The 10,961-nt window shown below is 33.8% G+C and overlaps 1 protein-coding gene across 1 annotated transcript; it reads right to left on the bottom strand.

Moving 5' to 3' along the window:
• Positions 1–3,823: 3,823 nt before the first annotated feature.
• Positions 3,824–5,824, bottom strand: LOC128989222 (uncharacterized protein K02A2.6-like). The gene has a single exon (XM_054411096.1). It carries the CDS (start codon positions 5,822–5,824, stop codon positions 3,824–3,826), a length of 2,001 nt encoding a protein of 666 aa, XP_054267071.1.
• Positions 5,825–10,961: the final 5,137 nt, after the last annotated feature.

Here is a 10,961-nt window from a genome sequence, read left to right as displayed (position 1 = left end):
TGTTGCTCATATCGAGTTATACTAAGTTTCTCATAAAACTTCAGAATTTAAGCTTTAAATACATATATAAAACATTAAACATAGTCTCTTATTTGGTATCAGTATTTGCCTTTAAAATGTTTCAGTTCTTTTTCGGACACCCGGTATTATAAATGAGAAAGTTTGGATGTATGGATGTGTGTATGTATGTTTGTGACAAGTAAACGCGAAATATACTGGTCGGATTGGGCTGAAATTTGGCATGATGATAGCTCACATTCCCGATAAACATATAGGCATATTCTTATCTCAAAATTCTTTCGGGCTCCACTCCAGTGGCTCTGCAGATCCCTATGTTAACCTTATGAGTATTCATATTTATAGGGAGTTAAAGAATTTAGCCAGCTGTTTCAACTAAACGAGTTGGTTTTATGATATTATGCAAAAGCATAAAAAAAATTATAAGATTCACCAATAGTGTGCAGCACTATTATTTTTTACTTTCACAACCTATACCATAATATGGAGAAAGTATTGTTTTCGTCAAAATTTTTGAGTTTGAGTTTTGATTGGATATATTCGTTTTGGGTCCCCCTGGACCCAAAAAAGTGGTTTTCGAAGTCATGTCTGTGTGTGTGTCTTTGTGTCTGGATGTGTACAGAGCTAGGAAAGTAAATAAAAGAAACGTCTTATAACACTTAAAACATATATTTACGCTTATACTCACAAGACGGTAAATATACAAAAAGATGGTAAGTGGTGATCGATTTCGATTGGACACTCCAATCATCATCAGACCCAATAGGCGAATGGGTCGCCTATTCGGTCTGATGATGATAGTTCTTACAATTGTAATAGTTTTTTCATTTTTTATAAATTTTGATTTTCAATGGGGATTTTCCCATAAAACCCTATAAAATAACGGAAAAATAGGATTTTCCCAAAAATGGCTCGAACGATTTTGAAAAACATTTAGTATGTTATAGTCCTTTAGATTCTGAATAAAATGGTACAAATCCCATCCCTGTAAAAATAACGGTTCAAAAGTTATTGTAAATTATGTTATTTTCCCATAAAAACCCCATAAAATAACGGAAATTTGGATTTACCAAAAAATTGCCCGAACAATTTTAATAAAAATTTAGTATGTTATAGTCCTTATATTCTGAACAAAATTGTACAAATCCCATTTCCGTATATTTACTCTCACCGCTTACACGTGATAAAGGTTGTTGACAAACTTATGGGAGAAAGTATGTGTCAGAATGCTGATACCGTTTATTTAATTATTTATGAAAACAGCTAAATTTTAACTAAGCAGCAACAAAAAACTGTGATACACAATGAGAACTGTCAAAGTAGGATTGTTTACAGTTATGTTTATGTTTTTAATTTCATCAATAATTTGTGATAATTTGCGAATTTTTAATAATCTATCTTTTTCTATTGTTTACTTCACAGTGGTAGAACATTATGGCTATTAAGAATGTGTAATACTTTAGCATACCATAAATTCGAGGAAGCAAATTTTCTCAAACCGTGTCTTTCACATTGCAAACGCAAAGATGGAGTATACTTATTTGATACTAATTTGCCAACCCCGTACGAAGGATGGGTACTCTGATAGTTATTTATAAATTAAAATCATATAAATACAATACATACAAATCAATATAAATATAAATCACTTAACATAACCCAAATCTGATTAGTTATTTTGACGAAAACAATCAATCACAAAAGATCGTAAACCAAAGAGTTGTAAAACTGTGGAGATTGTGATTGATCTGTGATATTCCTAGGTTTGCCAGAGGGGTTACTTCTTGGTACAGTGCTTTGCTCGAGATATTGCGCGAGAGATCTTCATAAAATAAATCTGCTTGAGTTTGAAAATACAGCCAAGTGGAACTGTTACAGTTTATTGCTTTAGACCAATTTCAATTTAAAACCGGTTTAGGCATTGAAGTACTACTACATTTATTATATTTGTTGAAAAACACTATACTGAGTAGTAAAATTATATTACTACTTTCATAATTAGATTTTTAACGAAACTTTAATTAATTTACTATACAGGGTGATTGATATAAGTGTGCCAGCCGTTTTATTCGCAAACTATAAGAGATATAAAAAAAAGTTAAATGGTAAGTGCCTTGGATTTTTTATTTAAAAAATTGTAGTAAAGTCGAAAAAATTATTTTAGCCGCCATTTTTCCAATATGGCCGCCAACTTTGATTTTTCTTATGGAACACCCTGTATTTTATGATGTATTCTGGTAGAAAATGTGATTTTAAGACGATTTTATTCCTGTAATTTTTTTTATAAACCTAACCGTTTCAAAGATAATAATGGTTAAAGTTTTAAAATTTTTGCATGAGAAAGAGTTTCGATACAGGCCTAAGCAAGCATGCCAGCTGTTTTATTCGAAACCCATTCAAAATTTCACAACTTAAACCATTATTATCTTTGTAACGGTTAGGTTTATGAAAAAAATCACAAGAATAAAATCGTCTTAAAATTACATTTTCTACCAGAATACATCATAAAATACAGGGTGTTCCATAAGAAAAATCAAAGTTGGCGGCCATATTGGAAAAATGGCGGCTAAAATAATTTTTTCGACTTTACTACAATTTTTTAAAATAAAAAGTCCAAGGCACTTACCATTTAACGTTTTTTGATATCTCTTATGGTTTTCGAATAAAACGGCTGGCACACTTATATCAATCACCCTGTATAGTGTGTAAATTAAGTTTGGAAACAAAACTGTATTTTAAGATCCGAAATAGATAGAAGTATTTTGTTTATGACATTGATTTTTAACAAAGGTCCTGCCATCGTTTATATCAAAATTGTTTTAATCCCCATAACAGAGTTAGGGATACGGGTTAACTTATTTTTTCAAACAGCAACCACTGTTGAGTGACCACTCATTTTAAAAGGTTTGTCAATAGAAATATAATGATGCAAACCGGTCTGTTTTTTTGACCGAGATAGATAGAACTATATTGTTCGTGGCATTGGTTGTTAACAAAGGGTTTTGGCATTTTTAACATCAGAAATGTTTTTGAACCACCCTAACCAGTGAGGGTTAAGGGGTGACTTATTTTCCCAAATAGCAACGTGTAGAATTACACTAAATGATATTCAAAATATAAAAGAACCATTTTATTGAATTCTTAAACACATCAAACTAAGCAGAATATTTACTAACAAACTTAATAATAATAAATCAGCTGATGTATTAATTACTTATACATTTAACTATCTAACACTTTTCCCCTCTTTCTTTTTACACGGATTCAACAGCTCCCATTCTTTGTCTCATCTGGTCCGCATGTTTCCTTTTTATGACACCTCCACAAAGTACATCATATGAGTACAGTCCATTTTTATTTTTCACCATTCCAGCTGACCAACCATTCCCATGTTCATTCTTAATCCACACATCTTCTCCTTCTTCAAAAGTTCGAACTTTTTTGCTATCCCTCTCTTGTTCTTTCCAAAGCTTCATCTCCATCTTTTTCCTAAGATTAGGTTTCATATTGTCAAAGATTGTTGGTAGTCTACGACCGAGAAACAATTCTGCCGGAGTCCTACCAGTTGTTTTCTGAGGCGAGTTTCTGTAGCTAAAAAGAACATTTTGAAGAGCTAGCATTCCATCTCCAACATCCTGCTTTGTTGTGTAGAACCGTCTTTTCAAAGTACGAATTAGTCTTTCCACAAGTCCATTACTTTTAGGATGGTAAGGAGTTGTTTTTATGTGGTTGATAGAATTTTTCTCAAAAAATGATTCCATTTCCTTTGATACAAATTGAGGTCCATTGTCTGTCACAATTTCACTTACCAAGATCTCAATCGTTGAATGATTGTTGAAGAGTTTGTTGTCTTGAGACAATCCACTTCTGCCCACTTTGACAAAGCATCAATACCTACCAACCACATAGATCCGTTGACTGGCCCTGCCAGATCAATGTGTACCCTTTCCCAAACTCTATCAGGTACATTCCAAGGATATAATGGTACTTCTTCCACATTATCTCGATTCTCTGGACAAGATGTGCACCTCTTGATATAAACTTCGATATCTTTATCCATGTTGGGCCACCATACATAGTGTCGTGCTACAGACCTCATTGATACAATACCAGGATGTCCTGTGTGCAATATCTTCAGAACATCAGTTCTCATGCATTCTGGAACTACAATTCTTCCAAACCACAATAATATGTCATCTTCAACACTCAATTCATCTTTCCTCTGTTTATATGACTTCAACATTTCAGGAACAACAGGGGGCCATGTATTTCTCAATACAAAGTTTTTTGCCATTTTAATTGCTTTATCTGTAAATGAATTTTGTTTCAAGAGGTCATAAGACATGATAGAGTTAACCTTATCAACATTCAAAAAACCAATGTGAGCCTCCTCAGGTTGATAATCTTCAATCGGAAGTCTTGATAGAACATCAGCACACACATTATCTTCTTCTTTTCTGTACTCTATGTCATAGTTGTATTGATTCAACTGGAGAGCCCACCTCACTAAACGGTTATTTAAAACTTTTGGGAGATCTCGCATATTTCCAAATATCCGTTGTAGAGGTTTGTGGTCGGTTACTAAAGTAAACTTCCGACCATATACATATTGATGAAATTTCCTGAGTCCAAACATAATAGCTAGCGCTTCTCTGTCGATATTTGAATATTGTTTTTCAGCGGGCAATAGTGTACGACTGGCAAAAGCAATTGGTCTTTCTAGTCCATCTTCATATCTGTGCATTAGTACACTTCCCAATCCATTTTCTGATGCATCACAGACCATTACCAATGGTCTCATTTCTTCGTATGGCACTACTGTGTCTTTACTTGATAGAATTTCTTTTACTCTTTTAAATGTCCCCTCTTCTTGGTTGGACCATTTCCATTGTGATTTAGTCCCAGTCAGCTTATGGAGATCACTGCAAATGGCATGAAGTCCCGGAATGAATCGTTCATAGTAGTTAATAGAACCTAAAAATGATCGGAGTTCCTTGACCTTAGTAGGTGACCGTGCTTCACGAATGGCTTTTATTTTTTCTTCAGTAGGATGTATTCCATTCCGGTCGATTGTATGTCCCAAGTAAGTCACTGACTCTTCAAAAAATTTGCATTTACTAGACTTTGCTTTTATACCAGCTTCTTTCATTCGTTTCAAAACCTCTCTCAAATTTCGTAAATGCTCGTTCTTATTCCTTCCAGTTATTATAATATCGTCCAGAAGAACTCCAACCTGTGGTATCCCAGCTAAGAGTCTTTCCATATATCTTTGGAAAATACCTGGACTAGATGATATCCCAAAAGGTAAACGTTTGTATTTATAATAACCACTATGCGTTGCTATTACTAAATACTTTCGGTGTTCTTCTACAACCTCCATTTGTAGGTATGCATCTCGTAGGTCTATCTTGGAAAACTCTTGTCCGCCTGCAACTTTGTTTGTTAGTTCCTCAAATGTCGGAATAATTGCATTTTCTGGGACCAAATTTTGATTCAAAGTGACTCGTAAATCTCCACAAATTCTTATTGAACCATAATTCTTCTCTACATTAACTGTTGGTGTCGCCCAGGGAATAGGTGTAGCAGCAGGATCTACCTCTTCAATGATATCCTCATTTACAAGTCTTGTAAGTTCATTCTCAATTCGTTTTTTCAAGGGAAACGGAACCCTGCGCGCTGAAAAATGTTGAGGGTTTGCATCTTCTCGAACGTGAATTCGTGCTTTATAACCCTTGATTTTCCCATGTCCTTCAGAGAACACATCTTCAAATTCTTTTAGTACTTCCTTAACCCTCACATCATCCATCTTATATTGATTATGATTCTGCTTACATTTTACTTTACTAATAGTAACATCAGGAGGGAGGTTCATATTAAAGGCTAATATCCATGGTAAACCAAACAGCGGTTTCTCATTTCCATTTACTACTGCTACTTTTAATCTTCGTGTCTCATCACCTACTGAAACATTGACATAACATTCACCAAGTATATCTAAAATATTGTTTCCATATGCCACGTATTTTTAATTAGTCTTATCAAGTCTTGGTGAGCCAATTTTCTCCCAAAGAGGCTTACCTATCATTGAGGCCCAAGCTCCAGAGTCAAATTCCATGTTTGTAGCTACCTTATTTAACTTTAAATGAATACGTGCCTTACAAATATGTCTTCTTTCCTTTTTAACATCGTTTATCCTCATGTCATGTGAGTCCGATTCAGATTCTTCATCTTCTGACTTTTCATGCAAATTATTCACTCGTTTTTGTCGACATACCTTTGCAAAATGTCCTATTTTTTTACAATTCAAACACTTTTGTTGATAGGCTGGACATTTACCAAATTCATGCTTTGTTCCACATCTACTACATGGATGATTTGTCTTTTCATTGTATTTCACTTCTCTTTTAAACTCCTTATTGTTTCTTCTTACTTGTGATACTTCCAACTGTTTATCATTATTCTTGAATATCTCATGACGAGCTCTTTCCATTGAAGTGGCCAGTTCAAAAACATCTTCAGATGTTAACTTGTCACCATTTTCTTTTACCCCATCAGGCCATCGTTGTCTAATTTCTACTTCAAACTCTGGAAAATTTATACCTCCAGCAAATCTATCTCTTATTCTTTCATCAAACTTGTTCTCATACTTACAAAAATCTGCTAAATTTTTCAAACGTATTACAAATTCTGAAAGACTTTCACTATTTTCTCTGATACTTTTTTCAAATTCCATTCTAGCTGAAAATATAGTTTTACTAGCTTTGTATACTGACCTGAAACCATTAACTAGTTCTGCCCACGTAGCCTGATGTACTTTTAAAGGCAGCAGAAAGTTTGAAACTTTTCTTAATGGTGCAGGACCCACATAGGCAAGCAAAAGATCCCTTCGAGCATCCTCTGCTCTCTGAGAATCTTCTCCCAATCCTTTTACCTTACATAACAATAGAAAATGTGCTTCATAATCATCCCACCTACTAGACTCATCATAGCTTTGACATTTGAACTTCTCTATCTTTGATTGTAATGCGTCTTCTTTAGTTTCATACTTATCTTATTCATTGAAATAACTATTTCTTCTTTTGGTTCGTTTACTCATCGTCACCAATGTAGAATTACACTAAATGATATTCAAAATATAAAAGAACCATTTTATTGAATTCTTAAACACATCAAACTAAGCAGAATATTTACTAACAAACTTAATAATAATAAATCAGCTGATGTATTAATTACTTATACATTTAACTATCTAACACAACGCCTATTGTGTGCGTCATTGTGTGATTCCTTATTTGAAGGGTTTAAAAGATTATGCAAACCCGATGTAGATATCTTACCCCTAGCCAAAATGGCAGGCATTCCAAATTTTGAATTCGTGGAGTGGATGCTTTTCACATTTTGGCTAGGCATGATATATCTCAGGTTTGCATCATTGTATTTCTTGTGACAAACGCCTCAAAACAAGCGATCACTTAATAGGGGTTGTTATTTGGAAAAATAACTTACGCTCTCTCACCAAACCCTGTTAGGGGTGGTTAAAAATTATTTTTGATGTAAAATATTGCTGAACCTTTGTTTAAAATCAATGCCACAAACAGAATATTTCTATCTATTTTGGTTTAATAAATAATATAGATTTGTTTCCATTCTTAATTTACACACTGTATACGGTAAAAGCCAAGTTGTCCATGTTTTCCAGTATGACCTTTATGAATTATAGAATTTTTCATAAAATTGTCTTGAAACATTGAGATATTGTTACTAAATTTTATATGTGTCGATCATAATCTTGTAATTCGTCAGGGCTTTGTAAACTATCATGTAATATGGAATTCTAAAGTCAGAAAATATGCTCGGATATTCATATAACCATTGTTTCTACAATTCTACAAAATAGTATTATCAAAAAGAGGACGGAGTTGCTTGACGTTAGTGGCATAGGGCGGCTATTAAAGTAGCGGATTTTAAACCAGCGACCCGTGTAAGTAGCCGCAGACCGCTCTACTACACGCCAAGTCATAAAAGAGAATTAAATTTATACATTACATGCCGGATATAATTGATGGACAAAATTAATTATTCATCGCTATGATCAATGGATATAAAATATGTTATTCCTATTTATCGACAGTGTTTCTGGTCTTGAAACATCGTATGCTAATATTATAAACTATGTAAAACCCGTCGAAATCGACGGTTACTTTCAAGGCTTACGCTTATTCATCTAACTGCATAAAGTGAGTGAAATTATACATATTTCGAGCATTTAGCATTGTTTAAAGAGTAATAAGTTTAAAAACAATAATGATATTGATTGCGTTAGTTACCAAAATATGTGGTTGATCATTCAACGAATAAAATATTTTCCATACCGTACGTCATCGGAGTTATTATTAGTATGTTAACTGGTATCTCTTCTTCTGGAAGAACCTTTAAATAGTATTAAAATCGTATTGGTGGATCTTTTGTAGTTAAAAACTTCCCCGATTTCATTAGTGTAATAAAGATTAATCTATTATTTTATTTGAGAAAAAATATATGCTTGTTGGGGAGACACGTTCTAACTTCAAAGGGAGGTCCATCCGTCACAGTGTAAGTTTGATTTTTCCTTCGTCACGTCGCATCAGTTCATATAATAAATAAATCAAATAAATTGTCTGTATTGGTTCAAGCGTTAAGTCAATTTTACAAAACAGTTTTTCTCTTACAACTTTCGTCATCTAATATCTAACAAACAATGAAAAAAACAAATATAATTTTACGTACTTCTGTGCTAATGAATTACCCTCTAGTATAGTTTTGAGAAATTGGTTTTGGGGATATCGTACTTCTGTGCCAATGAATTACCCGCTAGTATAGTTTTGAGAAATCGGTTGTGGGGTTAATGTTATAGCTAATAAGACACTTCTGTACTTGTATTATTTTGTATTGTATTGCACAATCGAAGATTTTTCCAGTGATTGAAAACATGTATGACAATAATCTCACGAACCTATGATGAATTGTCTAAAATAGTATTATAAAATATAGCCAAAAGTGGTGAAAAAGGCAGACACCAACCCGTACAATAGATATAAGATAGTTCAATAAGAAATAATTGTAAGAGTTACTGTGATGAAAAGATTTTTCACTGATTTCGTAATGGAACGTTATATTGCAAAACATGCCATGATACAGAAGAAAATCAATTTTAAAAATCAGAAAATAACATTGCAAATACTTCTTTTGGACAATTCAGTAACTCCCTATAAAATGTGTGTTGTTTAAAATACAATTCAACAATTAATAGCTGTTTCATTAAAAAGTATTATCCACATGGCCAAAATGTAAACAAATCTGTCGAGGGATCTTTAAAGGTTTCTGGTGCAGAGCCCTAAGGGAATTTACTTTGTTTTTCTTTTGATAACTCATCTACAGACCAAGACATTTCTTTGGACACCTCTACCAAGTTTCTACGTCCAACCGTTCTCTCAAATGAGTGGAGAGTTTCCAATTAAATATTTAGATTCCCCATGTTAATCTTATGGGAGAAAGCCCAACTTTGATTGAAGATCCTGCCTAAACTAATAAAGATTTCAAAAAATGAAAAACACTTTACAGATCAGGGCCCTTTTTTTGACACTTTAATCAATTAAATCGGTCCAAAAATGAGGGAGGAGTTCTGTTTACAAAAATCGGCTTAGCGTATTATATATATATAGATAATGTGTATTTTGGAATTTAAATAGTCCTACTTACCGATGAAAATATAGAAACACGTATCAAACAGTACCTAGAGCTACCTATTTATTTAAGAATGCAATTTTTTGATAGAGTAGGCTAACAGTGAATTTGTGTCAGTATAAAAAAAATGTATATCGAAGAAGGAATAAATTAACATTGAAGAATACTAAATTGTATAACAACCCAGGTGCTGTAATTAAGTAGAAAAAAAATTTCAATTTAAGTAATAAACAGGGGTCCCGTAAGTAAGTAGCCTACAATGCACTCAGGAATAGATTTATTAGGTCTAAATAAAACAAAAATTACCGTATGTGTATTGTGTAACATTTTTTTTTCGAAAAACAAATCATTAGCGAGATATCTACAATTTTGTATTTATGTTTTTATCTAATATGAAAAATTCTCGTGTCACAGTGTTTGTCTGCAAACTCCTCCGGAACGACTTCACCGATCGTTATGAAATTTGGTATGTAAATTCTGTAGGTATGCGAATCGGACGTAAACTATTTCCCGTTTCGAAATTCTTAAAAGGGCTCCGCCCCAGTGGCTCTGGAGTTTCCCATGTTAACCTTATGAGAAATGGAATTAATGAATCTTAACAGCTGTTTCAATTAAACAAGTTGGTTCTGTTCTATGATGTTCAATAGCATTAAAGTTACAAGGATTACCAACAGGGTGCAGCACTATTATTTCTTTTACATTTATGACAACAGCTAATTTGCAACCAAAAGGTGAGTGAGCGTAGCGAACGAACTTCAACCTGGAGGCGAGTGAGCGTAGCGAACGAGCTAACCTGAAGGCAAGTGAGCGCAGCGAACGAGCTCCAACCTAAAGGTGAGTGAGCGCAGCGAACGAGCTCCAACCCAAAGGTGAGTGAGCGTAGCGAACGAACTTCAACCAGGACGTGATTGAGCGATGCGAACGAGATCATCTTGAAAATTAAACGTAACGGTACTTTCTTTCCATCGGTCTGTCTTAGGGGAAACCTATAACTTAGGCGATACGAAGTTCGCCGGGTCAGCTAGTTTATTTATAAAAAAATTAAGATATCTTTGTGAAACTTGGTAAACAGCTCCATTTCAGTTCTAGCGGGCCATCCCCCTTAGGAGGCAGTGCGTCACTGAATAATGTGTTAATAGTAGTATCGACAATAAATTTAAGATGTGAACCTAGGCGAGTGTGTTAAAAAAAGCTTCTACGATTGTGTTAATACTATTTGC

The sequence above is a fragment of the Macrosteles quadrilineatus genome, unplaced genomic scaffold, assembly GCF_028750875.1.
Source record: "Macrosteles quadrilineatus isolate MER2022 unplaced genomic scaffold, UCM_ALF_1.0 Scaffold_3__2_contigs__length_128488019, whole genome shotgun sequence".
Classification (NCBI taxonomy): Eukaryota; Metazoa; Arthropoda; class Insecta; order Hemiptera; family Cicadellidae; genus Macrosteles; species Macrosteles quadrilineatus.
This window is presented reverse-complemented; position numbering and strand designations above follow the sequence as displayed.